Genomic DNA, 21,798 nt, shown 5'->3' on the forward strand with positions numbered 1-21,798 from the left:
CTACTTAAGAATGCCACTCTGAAAGGGACACCTGGGTAGCTCAATTGGTTAAGTGGCCGACTCTTGATTTTGGCTCAGTCATGATCTCAGGGTCCTGGAATTGAGCCCCAAGTTGGGCTCTGCACTCAGATTGGTATCTGCTTGGGATTCCCTCTACCCCTCTCCATCTGCCCCTCCCCCTGCTCATGCTCTTTTTAGCTCTCTCTCTCATACATAAATAAAATCTTAAAAAGAATGGCAGATCTGGTCTGACATGAGGGCTTGGTGAGCTTCCACCCTGGCTTCTCCCTCCTCTTGGCCGCCTCCTCTCTCTTCCCTCCCTCTTTTCACTTCCTCTTTTCCTCCCTCTGCATATTACTGGGCTTAGAACAAAAACACCAACAATTACAGGACACTTATTTAACTCTAATTTAAAATAAATAACTGTTAAATAATTACAGTTTCAGGCAACTAAATTAGAGTATAAATGGAATAATTTTAGCCCTCAGTTTATGGATAATTTAGTAAACTACTAAATTAGCAGTTTAGTAATTCAAGTAAAAGAAAAAATTCTTAGTATTAACATGCTAATAACTTTTCAGAGATAATAGTTTTTAAAAGTTTTGTAAGTAAGGTTTGAGGTAGGGCACCTAGGTGGCTCAGTCAGTAACAGTCTGCAAGTCTTGATCTTGGGATTGTGGGTTCAAGCCCCACATTGAGTGTAGAGAGTACTTAAAAAATAGAAAATACATATTTTTAAGATTTTATTTATTTATTCATGAGAAACACAGAGAGGGAGAGGTAGAGACACAGGCAGAGGGAGAAGCAGGGTCTCTGTGGGGAGCTTGATGCAGGACTCAATCACAGGACCCGAGATCATACACTCAACACTGAGCCACTCAGATGCCCCCCAAATATAATCTTAATAAAAAAGCAAGATTTGAGGCAATATGACAGAATGAACCAATTACACAAGAATAACAACATGGATGATCTACTCAGTAAGAAGGACACATTCTTAATACAGAATGTGGTAATCCCACAGAAACAACCTCAACAAACAGCCAATAGTTTCCAGGGGGAGGATTAAAATAGCAAACTTCTCACTTCAGATTCTCTAGCATGCGGGGTGACAGAGGGTGGCTCAATCCTTTATGTGGTGGTTGTTTTATATTTAATTTTTTTGTTTGAATTGTGAAAAGTGCCAATTGAATTTTTCAAGGAACAAAAAATTACTTATTCAGCAGTGCTCTGTACTCAAGAAAATAAAACGGGATATGTGAAATTTCGCAGTGATCCGTTTTATACTAAGATTTTAGATTTGGTGCTTCATTTGTTTCTCGGAAAGAGAAATAACTCAGGCTGCACCAGTCAAATCTAAATGAGCCAAAGTTACAGAGTCAAAAAAACAGCTCTAGATTATGATGTGGATATTATCTTTCATTTTAGTAAGAATATTCCATAGATTAGATGTTGAGTAAATTATTACAACATGATCTAAAATATTGCCTCTGTTGCTTTATATAAGGAATATTCTTATGCTTATAAAATGTTTTATACAAAAGATAGGGCTTATTATTTATCTCAACTAAATGTTATTGTATCCAGAGATTCGACCTGGATTAATTTAGTGCTTCGTGTGCATCTCTGTTAAATTTTAATTACTTACTTCCTAAAGAATGTATTAATTTAAATCTGTGGGTGAAACACGAAATAGTCTCATTTCCATTTACTGTTGTTGACTTAGGGAGGATGGGCACTTCTGCAGAACTGCCATTTGGGGCTCGATTTCATGGATGAGCTAATGGACATAATTATAGAAACTGAGACTGTACATGATGCTTTTCGCCTCTGGATGACCACCGAAGTTCATAAGCACTTTCCCATTACACTCCTTCAGATGGCCATTAAATTTGCCAATGAGCCTCCACAGGGCCTCCGGGCAGGACTGAAAAGAACATATGGTGGTGAGTTGAGGAATACTTCGAAGTTTACAGGAGTTTTTCATACTTAAATTTGTTGTGTTAAAGAAATGATAAAAACAGTTAGCAAGGATAGAGTTATAGCAAATTGTACTGTTATTTAACATGATGGGGATTGGATGCCACTTCGTCATGTTCCACATGGAATGTGTTCTGGTGGCCTTAGGGCATCAGAGCTCACCATTATCCACCTTGTGTTTTTCCTATTTTCTCCATATTGCTCTGTTTTGGCCTATGCTGTTCTCCAGCTAGACACCTGCCTTTTTATGTTTAACATAATTTTATCATTTATGATCTTCACACTCCATACCTAAAGTTGGCCAGTAGCGTCTTCCAAGAGGAGAGGCTGAATTAAAGTTATGACCTGCTTCCATTACAAGAAGCCATCTGAACAAACTAATTTTTATTGTGTTGCCAACAAGGCTCAAATTCCTGTCAAGCTACAAGGTAATGTGGGGGTAAAATAAATGTGGAAGGATGAGGGCAGTAAAAAATTTCTAAATAAAAAATATACAATTTTATATATAATATAATCTATACACATATATAGTAATTATAATTATTATTTGGGGAATATACTCAGCTTGTGGTGGGCTTTGATACACAGTTTTAATTAATATTAATTTGTTAGTAGTATATTCAGAAGCCCATTGCAACCTGAGTACATGCTCTAAATAATAATAATAATAAAAAGTAATTATAATTAGTAGTTTTAGTATAATATTTATAATAGCATTATATTACATAATATATTATTAAATTATTAGATATTAAATAATAATACAAATATTAGTATTTAAAATACTAGTATTTTAGTGATTATATTTATTTTACTGCCATCTTTCTTGCACCTGTAGTTTATCTCCACAGTATCTTGTCAGATTGTCAGGAACTTGACCCATGTTAGCCAGCCCCCAACCACCTCCCCAATCTCTTTGGAGATATTTCAGAGAGAAATACCCTCTGGACACCCAAGTTAAATTATAATTGTCATGTGAATGTGATAAAATGAATTCAAGATAAGTGAATTTTACTCTCAGAAATTTACAAAAATAATCAGTAACATAAATGTAATAAAAAAATAAAGGTGTATGAGTGATGATACAGTTTTTCACCCCACTGACCACAACAGGTGTGAGCCAAGACCTGCTGGATGTGAATACTGCCTCCCAGTGGAAGCCCATGCTGTATGCTGTGGCTTTCCTGCACTCCACAGTCCAGGAGAGGAGGAAGTTTGGTCCTCTGGGGTGGAACATCCCCTATGAATTTAATCAAGCCGATTTTAATGCCACTGTGCAGTTTGTCCAAAACCACTTAGATGACATGGATGTCAAAAAGGTACTGTGTGTGTGCCGCCTTGTGCTGCTGGCAACTGTGGGCAGGGGTCGTCAAGCTCATGCAGCTGCCCAGCTTTGGGATTGGTTCTGTGCGAGTGATGATCTGTGCTTGCAAAGTCATGGCAACCTGGTCACACTTGCCTCTCTGCATTTCACATGAAAAAGATGAACTTTTAATTTCTCACAGCCAAGTTGAAATTACATGTAAGACAACAGGGTCTATTGTGGGGTGAGATAGGTAATAAAACTTGTTTTTTAAAATCTTAAAAGATGAAAATGAAAGTCTAGAGTACTGTTGAAGCATGTGCATTCTAAAAAGCTGCCACAATATTCTCAAAAACTATCTTTTTTTGGTTGAAATTAAAGTATGAAAGCTATGAATGCACCAAAAAGGTCTATTTCAAATCATGAGGAGGAGCCTCAAGTTTGTCTATGTCATTTTCTTCCTGCACTTTTAACATTACTGATGAAGAATGAATGAATGAATGAATGAATGAATGACATTGGTGACCATGAATATGCAGATTTTACTTGGTGGGGAAAATCAGGATGAGCCAGTAGTCAGTTCTATGCAACTGTTCTGTAAATTTCCACAGGGTGTCTCCTGGACCACCATCCGCTACATGATAGGGGAGATTCAGTATGGGGGCAGAGTCACGGATGACTACGATAAGAGGTTGCTGAACACATTTGCTAAGGTCTGGTTCAGTGAAAATATGTTTGGATCAGATTTCAGCTTTTACCAAGGATATGATATTCCAAAATGCAACACAGTGGATAACTACCTTCAATATATTCAGGTTTGTCAACTTCAGAATTTTTGCATAGAGAAAATATCTACAGCCTATTGATGATTTTTTTTAAATTTTATTTTTATTTTATTTTTATTTTTTTTCTATTGATGATTTTGATATTTATTTACACTGCAAATACTGCTTTTAAAATAAATTTTAATGGTGATACGTACTTGCTTTATTCCTATGTTTATATTCACCTAATGATTAAAATGTTTTTCAGAGTGTGTGTTTTGTTTGACTTCACACCCTGCTTTCTCTTTTATACTTCAGTGAGGAATATTCTTTGGGAATATGAGTATTTTTCAGGAACCCACTTTGCATAGGAGCTTCCTTCCTCAACCTGGGCACCAGTGACATTCTGGGAAGGATTCTTCTTGGTGGTGGGGGGCTGTGTATAGAATGGTTAGCAGCATCCCTGGCCTCACCCTACTAGATCTAGATGTCAGCAGCATCCCCCCCCCCCACACCTTCCAGTTGTGACAACCAGAAATGTTTCTGGACATTGCCAAACATCCCCTGGGGTCAAAATCAGCCCTGGCTGAGAAGTGTTGCTCTAGGAAGGAATAAGATAGATTTTGACAGGAAATTTTGGGGAAAAGATCTGATCTGTGTTTCAAGATAACTACATTTTCTGTCTCTATACCTTGAACTCATTAAATCATTATTTAGAAATCTCTTTTGCCTCTGAGATTTATCTCACAGTGAACAAACAAAAGCCCAGAGGCCCCAAAGGGCTAATTTTATCAGTATAGAGGTTCTGTGATATATAAATGCAATGAGTTTATCATATATTACCACCTCTACATTTTTTTTAATTCAAATCAACAAATATATTTGTCTTAACTGTACTACACATGTCTTTAAATCATTAGCACTGAATAGGAAAGTGCCTCTGAAGATATAAATTTAGATATGCTTGTACATGTATTTATTTACATATACCTCATTTCACAATGAACCTGAGGTTGTTCATAAGAAGACATTATATTAAAAGGAATAAAATAAGGAAGGAGATATTGCAGGAAAAATGTGAGGCAATAATAAAGTTTAAGATGCAATTCACACATAGAAACAAATGTCAAATTTAGGTACCTTTTTTTTTCTTTCAAATAGCTGTGTTCTTTGCCTGCTTGTTCTGCTTCTGATTGTCTCTTGATGTCTGCATTTCTCTCGGACTTGGTTGTTTCAGTATGCCTCTTTTCCTAGTCTCCATCTTTCTCCTTGGGAGAGTACAGTTCCCACTGTACTCTTTGGCAGCCTTCTTTGGGCTTTTATTTTCTGGTACTTTAAAAACATAGTAGTCATTAGTTATACCACATTTATTAATGTTATGCCCAAGATTGTGAATCCGAGAAACCACCAAGGAGCCGACAACGATGCAAACACACGAGGGTTGATTTACAAGCTCGAGCTTGGGTCCAACCAAGTATACCTGACACAGCGGAGCAGGGACTTGGACCCTGAGGGGGGTTTCAGCTTAGTTTTAAGGACTGGTTTAGGGGACCTCCAGGAGGGGTGGAGGAATTTTTCAAGTTCTGTTTACATTCTGATATGGGGCTTTCAAGGGCATTGGGCTCTGTTCTCATTCGTAGATGGGGGTTCCTGCCCTTGGCTTGGGCTCTGTTCTCATTCTAATGTGGGGCTTTCTAGGACGTTAAGCTGTAAGCTGTTTTCTTCCTGTAACTGAAGTAAGGTAAAGTTCAGCTCTTATTCACAGGGGCCTGGGATGGCTGTACTTGTGCTAACGTTGAACTTAAAGTGGAATGGCCTTAATTTTCTTGGCCTCCACAATTAAAATGATTGGTTTGAATTAAATCAACTTCAGAAAACAAAATACTAATCCATACCTCCCCTTCTAGTTCATGTATTCTAAAATAAGACCATGTCTCTTTGATTAAATTTGCTTGAGGTGCAGATGTTAAGGAACCATGAACTTATTATGTTTCTTGGTGTTCATCTTATTTCAAGCCAACTTTTTATTCTTTTCTGGAGGAATCATTGAGATTGCAGCGTGACACAAAAAAGACATACCATGTAAATACTTATCTTTTTGGTGGAGGGAGGATTATTTTTTGTTATCTATTTATTTTTAAATTCGAGTATAGTTGGCACACAATGCTACATTATTTATCTTAATAAAAACGTTTGTTTCCTAAGACAATAGAATTTAACTGGTGCTAATGTCAGCAATCTGGGCTTACCTGGGGTATTTGTTGTTCAGAGTTTGCCTACCTACGACAGCCCCGAAGTGTTTGGACTGCATCCCAATGCCGATATTACCTACCAGAGCAAGCTGGCCAAGGACGTGCTGGACACCATCCTCAGCATCCAACCCAAGGACAGCTCTAGTGGAGGGGATGAGACCCGGGAGGCTGTGGTGGCCCGGCTGGCTGATGATATGCTGGAAAAGCTGCCCCCAGGCTATGGCCCATTTGAAGTGAGTTGTTGACATTCAGACAGGTTGTCAACTGTGGATGTGTCTGTTCACTTGGGGGAGCAAGGAGTAAGGAAATAGGACAAAAACTGATTTTTCTGAAATTAAAAATTATTAAAAAACTCACTTCCTGAAGAACCAGAAAAAGAAGTTTTTAAATCTATAAATGTGATAATTTTTGGAATGTAAACAATAAAGACACCTGACAGGAATGTTCATGTTCATAACAAGGTTATAAGTGTGTACAGATGGCTTAGGATTGTTTTTCTAGAACTTTCCTTTGATGTACTTCACATTGTCATTTGTTCAAAGGATATTTTTAGAGTAAAGCACCTGATCATTTAAAAAATATTGTGTGATTTAATGCACATCTTAAAATTCAGGCCTACCTAATTTCAAGGGGTCTGTATTTATATCATTAACTCTACAGCTTCATGGGTTTTGAAAATTGATTTGTCTTTTTAATATGTAAAAAATTTCTAAGAAAAATTCATGATTAGGAAAGTTAATTTTTTAGACAGTTTAGCAAATGTTAGTGAAAAGATTTACCCTGAAAACATTTTAAAATGTTGGATAAAAGCACCAGGGACTGATTTACTTTCCAAGTAGTCTTAGCAAATGTCCCAGACTAACCGTGTAACACTTTTGTCATAGAACCCCATGTTTCTTTATATATTGCCCTTTTTTAAACCTGGTTTTCAAAAAAGAAAACTGCAGCATTTTGTTTCTTTAGCATCTTATTATTTTCCACAAAGCAGACCATTTTGATTGCTAGTGCTGTAAACTGAACTCAAGGACTTATTACCAAGGGAATAATTTCCCCTTGAAAAAACTGAGCACTTGCTTGGAGAAAGTCAACCTACTATCAGCTTTCATAAGCACCTTTCATTATAGTATCAGGAAAGAGGTCATCCATATCTAACAGTGGTTGAAATATTTATGAAGCAATAAGAATATCTAAAAATATAATAGCAGTTACATAAAAAACATGGTAAGTAAGGGGGTTTAGGAGAGTCCCCTTTCTTTGGCTGACTTTGTCAGTGCTGCCTTAGCAGGGTTGCTGATCCATAGCAGATTCTCAATAAATACTTGTAGGATGCAAACGGATGGATGGATGGGTGGGTGAGTTGGTTGGTGGTTGAATGGATGGGTGCTTTGATGGAAAAAACAGGAAGCTTTCAAAACAGGAGTCTAGTCTTTTGAAGCAGCCAGCAAGATGGTTGTGTACGTATACCTGTCTGCTTTTGTGCATGTCTGTGTGTCTTAGACTGGCAGGCAATGAACATTTCCCAATGAGCACAGTTGCTGTTTGGAAGGCTGTGTGGCTGTGGTCATGTGTTCGTGTTCCTCTGTGAATGAATGGCTGCCTATTCTCCCACCTGGGATGCAAAATCTGCTGGTCCGCTAACAGATGTTTCCTTTTATATTTCTTCTTTGTTTTCTGGCAGTGAAAAAAAAAATAAAAGCTTACCATGAACAGAATTGTAAAAGTGGGGACCTTTTTAGCAGCCCTAGGGTACCAGTTACATAAATATTAGTAGCTGTCACATTTTTAACACGTGCTGAATGTCTCCATGGCAGGTGAAAGAGAGGCTACAGAAGATGGGGCCGTTCCAGCCAATGAACATTTTCCTCAGGCAGGAGATAGACAGAATGCAGAAGCTACTTAGCCTGGTCCGCAGCACCCTGACTGAGCTAAAACTTGCTATTGATGGCACCATCATCATGAATGAAGATCTAGGAGATGCACTGAATTGCATGTTTGATGCCAGAATTCCTGCTCGGTGGAAGAAAGTATGTTTAAGGCAGCTCTTATCCTACCTCATCAGTTTATTATTGTGAACAGTAGTGATTGGCGAGTGGAAAGCAGGCTAGCATGATTTACTTAAAAGGGCTCTTTTGTTGAGGGATCAATCCCCTTGTAGGCCTGTATTTTTAGCTTTTAGGTAGGGAAGGAGACTATTTAGCATCTCCCACATATCAGGCACTCTACGAAGCCATTTACATGCATTATTTCATTTAAATCTTTGCATTTTATTGCCCTCATTTTGCAGGTGAGAAACGTGAGATTAGAAGACACTAAGTCTTTTCCCAGATCACACACCTAAGAAGGCAGAAGACCAGAATTTAAAACCAAGCTTTTGAACTTAAAAGCCTGTGATGTTAGTTTTATAGAAGGAAGTGTTCCTAGACACACACACACACACACACACACACACACACACACTGCAAAAATCACACCAAAGAGAAGTATTTTTCATTGCTTTGTCTGTAGATATGAGAGTGTCTATACCTCCAGGTACAAAGATAAGGACTTACCAGTATGCTTCCTGGTCATGTGGTGGTATTTGTGCTAAATGACAGATATGCCTTTGACAAATACTTGTCTACTTGGAGAAGTAAAAGGAGTACCAAAGTATCTTTGTCCAGCAGTTCATGCATTGTGGGGAATTGTGAAGATCTGGGGTGTAGTAGGAGGACCTCGGAGGACAGACAGCTGGGGCTGGGCCAGGGAAAGCAGCATGTAGAGATGGGATTGGGTCATGTGGTGACTGGAGTCTTGGCCTTTCGAAGGCTATTCAGGTAAATGGGAAGGTGAGACATAACGGTTAGAACTGCCAGCCTCCTGGAAGAGACTCATTTAGCACTGAGACTCTGTTATCTCACCCAGGGCTTTAGAAACCAAGGTCAGCTTTGACCAGATTCCATCCTCTCCTTACCAATTCATTCCTAAAGCCAGCGAATTTTCTGTCTGGATTGACCTTTCTTGTTGCCAGTGACAGAGGGAGAACTTACCTGGTCACTAGCCATTGCAGGTTCATTCCCTACCCAACCAGCTCACTCAGCTTGGTCAGTACCTGGAAGGCTCTAGAACAGGGATCCTTGCCAGGGGGGACCCTCACATTAATGGTTCCCGTGCCCTCAGATTAAATGCAGTATAAATGCATCTCTTCTAGTTAACACATCCATAAAGATAGGATCAAATGAGTTACCTAATTTTAAAATTATGCTATTTTTTACAGGTTTTTATTCTATTCAACTTATCAGTATTTGAACCTCACTGTTTCTTGAAAAATAGGCAAATTAATTCTTGAATCTGAAATTCAAGCAGCATATCCACACAGGTTGATCACTGCATTTATTCATACATAAAGTATTCCAATTACAGTAAAATGTTACAAAATATGATTTGGAGATACCTACCCAGTACAGTTCCTGCTAGCACTTATGACATATCCATGCCAATTGTTTTTTTTTTTAAGATTTTATTTATTCATTCATGAGAGACACACAGAGGCAGAGACACAGGCAGAGGGAGAAGCAGGCTGCCTGCGGGGAGCCCGATGGGGGACTCGATTCTGGGTCTCTAGGATCACGACCTGGGCCGAAGGCTGACACTCAACTGCTGAGCCCCCCAGGCACCCCGTGCCAATTGTAATAATAGAAGTACCATGTGTGAAATCAGGCAGACTAATACAGGCAATGAGTGCAACTAATTTGTTTGTGGTAAAAGACCTGTGTTTCAATTTCTGCTCCTTCATCAGAGGAAATAAAAGTTCATTCTAAGAGACAAGAACTTCAGAAAATAACGGTTGTTTGCCTCATTAAAAATGAGAAGTGGAGAAAGGCTTCTATGATTTGTCATCCACAGAATATATTTTAAAGAGACCATAAGCACATTTGTGTAAAGAAAGACCTAGTTTTATAGTGTATCTATTAAAAATGTAACCTAAGGGAAAAAATGTGATCTAAGGAGAAATAGTTGAAACCTATGAAATTTAATTCTAATTAGCTGTTTTATTTTTTTAAATTAGCTGTTTTAATTGCTTTATAGAATTGGTAGTGTGTGTGTGTGTGTGTGTGTATATTATTTTATTTTTTTAAAAGATTTTACCTATTTATTCATGAGAGACCCAGAGAGAGAGAGAGAGAGAGAGAGAGAGGCAGAGACACAGGCAGAGGGAGAAGCAGGCTCCATGCAGGGAGCCCGATGTGGGACTCAATCCTGGGACTCCAGGATCACACCCTAAGCTGAAGGCAGATACCCAACCACTGAGCAACCCAGGAGTCCCAATAGTGGGTGTATTTGTATGTGGAAGGTGATCCTGTTGACATCAGACATTTTGACCGGCATACTGAGGGCGAGATTGATCTGGAATTCATGTGATGATTAGACGATTCTATTGTATCTTCATATCAGGAGGAGGAAGAATCATTTGAAAATTGAAATGTCAGAACCCAAGGGAAATTCATATTTTAGGGACTTTTTAAATTCTAAACATGAATATGGGATTTTGTAACTTATTTCTGTGAACATAGCTGGTTACACAACAGAAGTAAGCCTATATTAATTATTTCGATGAATGCATTTCAGGCATCATGGGTTTCAAGTACGTTGGGTTTCTGGTTTACTGAACTTCTAGAAAGAAACTGCCAGTTTACCTCTTGGGTTTTCAATGGCCGACCCCACTGCTTCTGGATGACAGGCTTCTTTAACCCCCAAGGATTTTTAACTGCAATGCGCCAGGTAATAGTTCTGATTTACACCTGTTGTATTATTATGATTTTCTTCTACAAGATTTTCTTCTATCAGTATAGTTTTTAAAGACTATAACAAGACAGAGAATGGCTGTCCTTTTTTGACACCAGCAGTTACATCGTCCTGAAAGTAAATCCAGCAACTTGTTCTCAGGCTGCTAGCTTGAATTTTAGAGCATTTATTTGTTATTTTTATACTTGGTATAACTTGATCTTTCTTTGTAGAGAACAGATGGTTAAATTAGGACATGGGTATTGTTTATGAGAGAATTTTTTTAACTACTTCCTCTGAATTAGGGTAATTTGGGATTACACTTTCATCACTTTCACACTCTTTATGTTAAGATGAGCCTGTAATCGCTCCCCTTGTCCTTTCCTCTTGTTTTTGTCCTGAGCAGGAAATAACTCGTGCCAACAAAGGCTGGGCCTTGGACAATATGATGCTTTGCAATGAAGTCACCAAGTGGATGAAGGATGACATTTCTGCCCCTCCCACAGAAGGTGTCTACGTCTATGGCTTGTATCTTGAAGGAGCTGGTTGGGACAAGAGGAACATGAAACTCATTGAATCCAAACCAAAAGTGCTGTTTGAGCTCATGCCTGTCATAAGGATTTATGCAGAAAACAACAGTAAGTTGTCTTGTGCATTCAGGGACGGCTGGCATTATCAGGTTGGATAATGTTATAAATACAAGATCTCATTATTTTTGTTATCATGTCATGAGGATTTTATTTTATCAGCCTTCACATTCACGCCCATGTTTAATGAGTGCTTGTTGACTGCTAGGCATGTTTTGAGGGTTAGCAGGGAGGCAATGGTTCTAGATCATTCTTGCCTATCTACTAAAGCAGGTAAAAAATATATGGATACTCATGAAACATTAGCTGATGAGATAAGAAGCAAGTGTTTGGAATAGTTAATAGATAGTGGGAAAGGGTGGTGGGTAGGAGTGGGAAGAAGTGATCAGGGGCTGGGTCTCAGGGGCAGAGCCTGGATGGGGCCCAGAAGGTTGGACAGGTGGTGGCAGGACTGCACAGGGCCTACAGGAGATGCCCACTCTACCATCTTGGAGATTTAAGCCAGGTTATGAAAGCCAGGTTGAATTCAGGGACATTTGGCTTAATCTAGCAACTAATGGTAAAATGCTGGATTCATATTTCAGCCTGTGAGCACAGTAGCATGTCCATGAAGCATACATACTATTCCACTTTGACAAAGTTCTATTTGACAAGTCTAAGAATATCTAAATGGGTTACCATTGTTGGCCTGTTCTGAAGGCTTTTACTATTACATTTCCCCGAGCTAATATCTCCTCTGTGATAACCAACTTTCAGCACATGTGGGACTTCCCTGTCCATCTCATTTAAAAAATTTTTTTAAATAAAAATTACATATACTTAAGGTATACAACATGATGATTTGATGTACATGTACATATATATGGTGAAATATTTGCTATAAGCCATGCACTCTGGAGGTGGCTGTGATGGTGGATCCCAAGGACTTCCTTGGAAGTACTGACTTGGTGACAGGAACACAATAGATTTTTTCTTTCAATAAGTAAGGAATAGACCATTTCCTCTTTGTTTTGTTTTTTAATATTTATTTATTTATTTATTTATTTATTTATTTATTTATTTATGATAGACATAGAGAGAGAAAGAGAGAGAGAGAGAGAGAGAGAGAGAAGCAGAGGAGGAGAGAGAAGCAGGCTCCATGCCGGGAGCCTGACTCGGGACTCGATCCCGGGACTCGATCCCGGTACTCCAGGATCGCGCCCTGGGCCAAAGGCAGGCGCCAAACCGCTGAGCCACCGAGGGATCCCCGCCATTTCCTCTTTGAAAGACAGCTTCTAGTATCCCTGTCTCTTAGATAAATAGCACATTTGGGAATATGGGTCAAGGGAAGAGAGTTTATAAACTATGAATATTTTTTAAGCAAATATTTTCTGGATGCCTGATACATGCAGCCACTATCTTAGGTACAAAGGACACAACGATGATGATGATGATGGGCAGATCATGCCCATAAGGGATTAGGGAGACTGGCAAGTAAACTAATAATTAAAATAGAATTTGATACATGGCCAGATAGAGATACACTCAGGATGCTCTGGGAGCTGAGAAGGAGTACATAACAATGCCTGCAAGGTTTGTGGAGATCGCTTTTGAGATGTGCTATGATGCTAAGAATGAGTGTGAGAGGAGCTGGAGATAGACTTTTCTTGGCAGAGGGAAGTAGCATGAGCTCACTCGGTCATTTGGTGAGTATGTGTCTGGTATTGACCATCTGCCATGCCACTCTGGTGCTGGGGATGCAGCAGTGAGGAAAGACCAGGCGAGTGCCCATTCTTGAGGATCCCGGTGTAAGGAGGGACGGGCAGCAAAAAAGAAGCAAATAGAGTTGGTCCTTGTTACTCATGGATTCTGTACTTAGGAATTCTAACCTTTGTCTGTAATTCCCGAATCCATGCTATGGCACAGTTCCTTGCAGGCATGCACAAAACAGCAAAAGATATGATTCACCCAACAGGCTGGTTCCCACTTGAGGTGCTTGAGGGGATACCCTGCTGCTTGCTTGACTCTTGTACTGTAAACAGGTGTCCTTTCTGTGGTCTATATAGGATTACATTTTTCACATTTTTGTACTGTTTGCTGTTTAAAGTGGCCTAAGTGCATGTGTCGAAGTGCTGTCTGGGGTTCCTCAGCACGAGAAGGCTGTGATGTGCCTTATGGAGAAAACATGTGTCTAACACAAGTTTCACTGAGGCCTGAGTTAAAGTGTCCTGAGTCAAATGTGAATGAATCAATGATATAGATTAAGGAGGAACCTTTTTTTTTTTTTTTTAGACGGTATCTTTAAACAAAAACACACCTACAATAATGTTATGTATTGAGGGATGGATGAAAATGTTGGGACCAGAGGCTTGTACAGACCAGAGGCTGTATTTCAAGCTTGAAATACAGGCTTGAAAACCTGCCCTGTATTTCAAAACCCTTGGGGCAGTGATTTGGTAGTTGCTAATTCAGTGTTCATAGAGACTTCGTATATGTTAGCCCCGTGATAATGAGAATTGACTGTAAATGAACATTTGGTTTCAGATCATTCTTTTCTATGGGGAAAACACACATGTGCTGTGCTAGAGAGTAGATAGTTTTCAGGGGTTTGGAAAGAGGCTCACTGAGAAGAGAATATTGACCTGAGATCCAGGTGACAGAAGGCAGCTCTGCTAATATCCAGGAGCAAAGGTGAGGATGCAGAGGCTTGAGGTAGCAATGGATATGCTGTGCTTGAAGGAAGAGGAGTCTATGGAGAGATGGGCATCAGGAAAGAAACAGGAAGGTGCCCCACACAGTTCTTAACACATAGTGTTACTCGGCAAACCCCAACTGAATCTGGTGGGATAAATGTGTCTGGCTAAGCCTAGGCAAGCAAGCTGCCTGGGGCTTCAGCTTTATTGGTTCTTAGGGTGCTGTGAAGACCTAGGGTGGTGGTTATTTTACAGCAATAATCATTAAGTGTTCTTTAAACCAAAATAATGTTTTAGAATTTTTGCTTTATCATATCATTGGGTCTAGTCAACATGTTGCAAAAAACATTTCCCTTATAAAGTAAAAGAAAAATCTTCCTCACATTTAGTTAGGTGTTACTTTTATGTATCTTGTACTAAATTGTAAAAATCCATTGCAACCTGACTTTGAGCATCTCAGCATGGTATTAATAAAATAATAATTTTATAATATAGGCCGTTCTTTATTATTTAAGAACACATTTTATAGAAAAACTGTACTCACCCTGCTGGGAATTAGCAATGATGCTCATTAGCAGCAGATTAAGGGAGAAAATAAAATAAGCAAAGGAAAAAGTGACTAATTTCAAAGGACTGAAAAGAAAACTTTCATTCTTTTGTATCTTTTTTGGGGGGAGGGTTTCAATAGCACTTAGTGGAAACTTGTTTTGCCAAATAGATTTGTTGTCAGAGGAGTGTTTTATTAGTGATGAAAAGCTAAAATTCCATTGCTCTTTTCATACCATAAATCTAATTTTCATTTAATTTTAAAAAATGAATAGGGCTCTAATTGAGCTAAAGGGGTGTAGCATCACTAATGACCAAAGGGCAATCCCCAAAGTACAATGTTTTAAAGGTAAAATTCTTATAGTAAGTTGTTTTTATGTTAACATGAAGGGTAACTTTTAGTTTACCCTTTTTATGAATTATTTATTAAATTAAATTATGAATATTATTTTAGTTTAAATAATTCATCATTGTATTTTCCATATAAAACCAGTTTGTTTTAAAAAAAGAAGTCTAGATATTTATTTTATTTTATTTTACTTATTTATTTATTTATTTTTAAGGATTTTATTTATTTATTCATGAGAGAGACAGAGAGAGGGAGAGGCAGAGACACAGGCGGAGGGAGAAGCAGGCTCCCTGCAGGGAGCCTGATGTGGGACTCGATCCCAGGACTCCAGGATCACAACCTGAGCCAAAGGCAGATGCTTTAACCGCTGAGCCACCCAGGCATCCCTAGATATTTATTTTAACTCTAAAAATTGGATAATGTGTCCCTAGATTCTTAGGACATCATAAGAAAGTCACCCAAATAGTATGGAATTCACCCAAAGGGCAAAGCCTCCCACATCAACTTTAGCTTTCCTACTCTCAAAGGCAGTTGAAAAGAGGTGACATAGGAAAGATATGTCTCCTTATAGATTACTGTATAGGTAGGGTGGTGCTTCTACATGGACTTCAGTACTATAGCCAATGTGATGGGAAAATGGGGATTGGAACATTTGGAGGAACGAAGCAAGATTTATATGTACCTTTGGGCACTCAGTACGGTGAGAAGGATCTCAGGCTCTGTGCAGCTAATGAGGAGAAAAAGTGTTTCTAAGAATGCCCTATGACCCACCCTGATGCAACACTGTGCAGATGTGGGTTGGGGGTGAGAATAGCCCTATGCTGTGACCAGGAGGTAGAGGCCTCCTGACTTTTGAGCCCCTTGAAATTTAATCCACCTTCAGTTTGTAAACCTGGGACTCCTTTAAAGTCATGGGGAACGTGAAACTGGGGGGTTTGTTTCAGGAAAAAGGTAAAGGTGCATATATATTTGTGCACGCGTATGTGTATGCATGTGTGTGTACGGAGAGAGAGAGAAGAAATGTAATACATCTATTGTGTCTATTGCATTTCAAGGGTTATGCTATGCCAGTCATTCACATATATTAATTTGTTTAATCTTTACAACAACTCTGTAGGATATATCATCCCTATTTTTGGGTGGGGAGATTAAGGTGTAGAGATGTATGAAATTTGCCTATGATTTCCAGCTACCAAGACTGTTATCAGAATGTGGGATGAATGCAAACCTCTGAGAATTCCTATGGTTAGTGTTCTACTTAAGACTATGCATTTAGTGAGTCTCTGGGGAGTCTGAGATGAAGCCTCAAAACAAAGCCTAAATTAAAAATGAGGATAGCTTCTTTGCATTTCGAAGTCATGAGTTTATTTTTCTCAGATACTTGGTGAAGGAGACACAGACTCTGCCCTATTTGGATGAGAGTGCTTATTCCCTGTGGCCTCCTCTGCATTCTGCAGGCTTGCTGGTCACCTCTCCTGCCAGATGGTGGGGTGGGGGTGGGTGACCATGTGTTTAGGTAAAAGACCAGGAACCTGGATATTTGAGTTGCACTTCTGGTTTTATCACTAAAGTAATTAGTCATGTGGCTTTAGAGGAGTCTCAAATATGCTATGACTTGAAGTCAGTCATCTAGTTATCTCCACTACATTTTAACATCCCCCTGCAAAGACATAGAGGCACACACACATTTACATTCTGACTATTGATGAGATTAAGGATCATAGGCTCTTGACTCATTCTGGCCAGGTTTGATTCTTATCACCTACATAACAAGCTCACCTTGTTATTTTCGTTTTCTCACCTGCAAAATGGATTTAATAATGGTACCCATCCCATAGGATTGTGAAGAGCATTAAGCCGACAGTGTCTAACATATCATACAATCATACAATAAATCAATTGCTATTATTAATATATTCACTCACATGTTTGTTGAAGGATTAAAAGAAATACATGAGTGCACCATTTAATCACTTAAATGTTTTTTGCAAAGAGGAGTTAAATTAAAAGGATGATTTAAAGGTTATATAGGGAATCTCTATGTAACTAGATTATTTTGGATATTGGAAAGAACATCTGGTGTAATGATATACTAGAACTTGGATGAAAAATGTAGGCTAGAGAGGGAAGTGAAAGAGTCAGAAAATGAAACTCCCTTAAGGTGTTTTATTCAAGCTTTTCAGATCCTAAAGCATAGAGTTCACCAATTTAGACAGCTTCTTGTCTCTGCTCCTCCTTCTGGGACCCTAAGGCTTTAAATATGTTTAGCTGATTAGCTTTACCTACCTAGCATGTTTGGTTTTATCTTCAAATTTCTTTGTCTAACTAGGGCTAATGGTTTTGAATCATCTGTTTATGTGGTTATTTAGCGTCTGTCAGCACTTTGACTATGAAATGGTATGTTCAGTGGCTTCTAATCCTACTGCAGAAGTTTGCTGCGTGCTGTGATTTGGCATGGGCACCTTTGGTTCTACAGCAATTACAAATGAATAAAATTGGATAAATATATCTGAGAGTTGTTTTTTACCTGCTTATTGAAAAGAATGCTATTTTTACCCCCAATTCATCTTTTCTTTTGGAATTAAAATCCAAGTGGTCAAATGCTTCTTGAGGTGTAATTATTATAATTACATCTATTAATTATTGCATACATATTATAATTACATTTGCACCAAATGTGAGACTACAATGGGTTACTTCAAGATTTAGGATGTTAGTCAAACTTGCATCAAGAAGAACAATATTTAACATTTATTATATATTTACAGATCCCAGGATTATTTAATTAGATCAGTCAGAATGTTCATATTAACTACACTCCATGAATGCACTGCCTAATAATTATTACTAATGATATTCCCATGGTAATTTAAAAAATAACACCTAGACTTAAAAATTAGATGTCACAAAAAAATTAGGTGTTAATTTAATTTCAATTGGTTCTAATGATTAATTTCGTGGGATTAAGTGAACATATAGTTCTAAAGTACTGTAAACTATGTATGAGTCTATTTTAGAATAGGGTTCCCTGACCTTGATATTATTGGTATTTTTGGCCAAATGTCCTCTGTTGGGAGGGGCTGTCCTGTGCATTATAGCATGTTGGCAGCATCTCTGGACTCTACCCACTAGATGCCAGTAGCAGTCTCACTGTTGTGGTAAACCACAAAAGTCTCTAGATAGTCGCAAATGTCCCCCAAGAGTAAAATGATCCTTGGTTAAGAACCACTGCTTTAGAATATTTGCTTTATATTGAAACTTAATGTATAACATCATCATATTCAAGTGTTTAACTTCTTCCAATAAAATGAATCACAGTGGAGATATAAAAACACATGGCAGAGCAGATAGGAGATTTTATTGGGTCAAAAAATGAGATCTTAACTTTCGAAGGTGGCTTGCTTTTGGAATTTGAAGGAAAAAGATGGATTCTTGAGCCAAGTTAGTTTTGGGAAATAATTTCAGCACTATGTCAACACTGCATGTAGAGAATTGAGAGTTGCTGTTTCCATGTTTCAGTGTCCACACATGTCACACGAGTTCACCGAAGCAAAGTTCTCCTCTTAGTTAAATGTGCTTTTGTCTGAATGTTTATGTGGCGGTCATTTATAATATTGGTCTTGTAGGGGAGTGCAAGGATGGGTGCAGACCCCATGTTTGTGCTGAGATAATTTACAACTGGGAGAGAAGAGATAATGTACTGCTTCCTGCGCCAGATACTAGGAGATGTGCAGATAAACTGCGCAGGTGGTGTAGATTGAATGAGAAACTGAGGAAGCTGAACCTCCAAGCTACTCAATGCAGAGGCTTCTTCCAAAGCCTAATTTAGTATGTGTAAATTTTTATTCTTTTTCTTGAAGCCCTTTGCCCCTCTGCCTTGTATAAGGACCCCCAAGACCTGGATTCATCCCTGACCATGGGGTTTCCAAAACTGGAGAGAAAGTGAGCCTTTGGTAGGGATGAATGCATTAGAAAGGGTCTTTGATAGATGAACATACAGAGGTTGCCTTTTGTTGCATATATAGTTTTGGGAACTCCATGTATTGATCTACTCCAAAAAGGTTGATTGCGTCTCAGGGAGCTGAACTGTGTCATGGCTCTCTGCTTCCCAGCTACTTCTCTTCCTCTGCACACATGGATAACTTAACCACCCCTGATAGGGATAGGCAATGTCCTCTGTCCTGTGATTTCAAATGTGGTTTAGACTATGGTACAGAGGGTTGAAGGCAGGATTTTGAAATCACAATCCTAATATGCTGAAATAATAGTGGTGAGCATTGGTGCTGGACATTAAAAGTGACAGATGCCTTGTGCCAAAGGCAAGCGATGAGAGAAAAATGGAGAGGGTGTGCATGCACAAGGTTTGGTGGGAAGTAAAGGAGAAAGGGTGGAGGGGCCATATTGAATTGATGGGTGGAAAGGAAGCAGTGGGAAGTTCATAGTCATTTCACATGGGCAGGGGTTACTCTCAAGGACATGGGACAAGAGGCCAATGGGATGAACCTGAAGATGCCTGGTTGTTTGTCACTTCCTGGAAACCTGCAGGTGTGTCTTCTTCACATCTAGAGACTGACTTACCTCAGGAAGAATTTCTCTCATTCTAGCCAAACTTTGGAATGATCTTTAGAATGCACAAATTTGACTCTGCTCTCTGTTTGGGCTGCTTAATTTAGAAATTCACCAAATTTTTTTTATGAATTTTTTTGTAGCTTTAAGAGATTCTCGGTTTTATTCCTGCCCCATTTACAAGAAGCCAGTCCGAACGGACTTGAACTACATCGCCGCCGTGGACCTCAGGACGACCCAGCTCCCGGAACACTGGGTGCTCCGTGGGGTTGCCCTTCTCTGTGATATCAAGTAACATGGGATGTGTTCCCTACCCAAAACCTCAGAAAATGCAGGATCCAAATTACCCTAACCTTTATTTGTCTATGAGTGCTCAACAATGAATGTATAATCAGATCATGCGGTGAATGAGCTCTGTAGGTTTTCCCTACTCTTTAGTTGGATGCTTAATTACATATAACCTGCTTTATCCTTAATGACCAATCACTGTGTTTGTTGAAAAGTTATTTGATGATTTAAAAGCAAATTTTACAACTTCCTAATGAAGTGTGGCCCTCAAATCCACAGTAATGCCTTCAGCTCTAAAGACTGAGTAGGTCAAGCAGACATTTCCTTCAAAGGATTATTTTTCTGCTAATGTGGTTCTGGTGACAACCCTGTTCTCTACAGTAACATGGCAGGTTTGTGCTGATTTTGCTTCTATGGCCTTTTGCATTTAGGTCAGATTTGTTTTCATGGCTCAAGCAGCCCTTGGGAAGACCTTTTAAAAAATGGAAGGAAACAGAAGAATGGGCTAAAAATGTGAATAGATAGACAATTCATGTGATCCTATAGAATAAACATGTGGAATAATGTTCAACCCCACTGATAATTAAGAAAGAGATACTGATATTTTTTATAATAAAAAATTGAAACTTAAAGTGAATTTTGATGAGGTCTTTATGAAAGTGATATGCTTTTAGAGTCCTAGAGTGATGGAAATAACCCATCCTTTTTGTAAAATAGTTAAATATCCAAACACAGAAAGAGCCATAAAAATATTCACATGCTTCGATCCTTATCTTCTCTCCTGGAAATCTATACCAAGAGAACAATTTAAAAAGCTGAAATAATTTATATATCAAAATGTATTTAATAACAGAAAACAGTGGGAGTGCTTTACATGTTCAATACTAAGTCTATATACGTAAGGAAGTTAGAGGATGTGAGGCAGCTGTGAAAAACAGGATCGAAGCTTTCTTAACATGGAAACAGTAAACACGTTGTACTATGAAGTGAAAGATATACCTCAGAAAATATCAGGTTGACTTGAAAGGGTGTAATAATCGGAATAACAGGCAAAGAATAGAAGTCAGATGGTGTGGGGGAGGCCACATGAGCTTTTATCAATGAAGAAAATACTGTATGTGGAATTTTTCACATATTTTTATTGTAAATCCTGGTTATAAATTATGAACTGCTTCATCTATAACTTATTGAATGAAAAGCTTGGTCAGCATTAAATTAGAATTGGGGTCTACAAACATTTGCTTAACTTCGTGTCTGCCTAACTTCGTGTTTCTGGTGATAAAGCATTTTCTAGGAAGGGCTGCAAGGAGACAGGTGTGGGTCTTTCTCACTAAACTTTTCTCTATGACAAGAATCATTTTAGGGATCCCTGGGTGGCGCAGTGGTTTGGCGCCTGCCTTTGGCCCAGGGCGCGATCCTGGAGACCCGGGATCGAATCCCACGTCGGGCTCCGGGTGCGTGGAGCCTGCTTCTCCCTCTGCCTGTGTCTCTGCCTCATTCTCTCTCTCTCTCTGTGACTATCACAAATAAATAAAAATTTAAAAAAAAAAGAATCATTTTATGTTAATTGTGGTCAGAGCTGGGACTGAGGGCTTCATGTGACACCTACTAGTCTTGGACAAGACTGTTTTCATTTGAGCAGCTTCTTTTGGTCTGAATTAACATATATCAGTTGATTTTGTGAATTATGCTAAAACAATCATTTTATTTTGAAGAACAAATAATGAAAA

At 38.7% G+C, this 21,798-nt stretch overlaps 1 protein-coding gene across 1 annotated transcript in view; it reads left to right on the top strand.

Annotated features, from left to right (window-relative positions):
* The window catches only part of DNAH5 (dynein axonemal heavy chain 5), a 295,211-nt gene extending 273,795 nt beyond the window's left edge, over positions 1–21,416 (top strand). The window contains exons 72-79 of the mRNA XM_038583304.1: positions 1,727–1,946; positions 3,094–3,299; positions 3,895–4,098; positions 6,317–6,532; positions 8,111–8,323; positions 10,905–11,057; positions 11,467–11,698; positions 19,924–21,416. Coding sequence (XP_038439232.1) covers positions 1,727–1,946; positions 3,094–3,299; positions 3,895–4,098; positions 6,317–6,532; positions 8,111–8,323; positions 10,905–11,057; positions 11,467–11,698; positions 19,924–20,075 — 1,596 coding nt within the window. The 3' untranslated portion in view covers positions 20,076–21,416. The remainder of the gene's footprint in view (positions 1–1,726; positions 1,947–3,093; positions 3,300–3,894; positions 4,099–6,316; positions 6,533–8,110; positions 8,324–10,904; positions 11,058–11,466; positions 11,699–19,923) is intronic.
* Positions 21,417–21,798: the final 382 nt, after the last annotated feature.

This window comes from Canis lupus, chromosome 34 (genome assembly GCF_011100685.1).
Source record: "Canis lupus familiaris isolate Mischka breed German Shepherd chromosome 34, alternate assembly UU_Cfam_GSD_1.0, whole genome shotgun sequence".
In the NCBI taxonomy this organism is placed as follows: domain Eukaryota; kingdom Metazoa; phylum Chordata; class Mammalia; order Carnivora; family Canidae; genus Canis; species Canis lupus.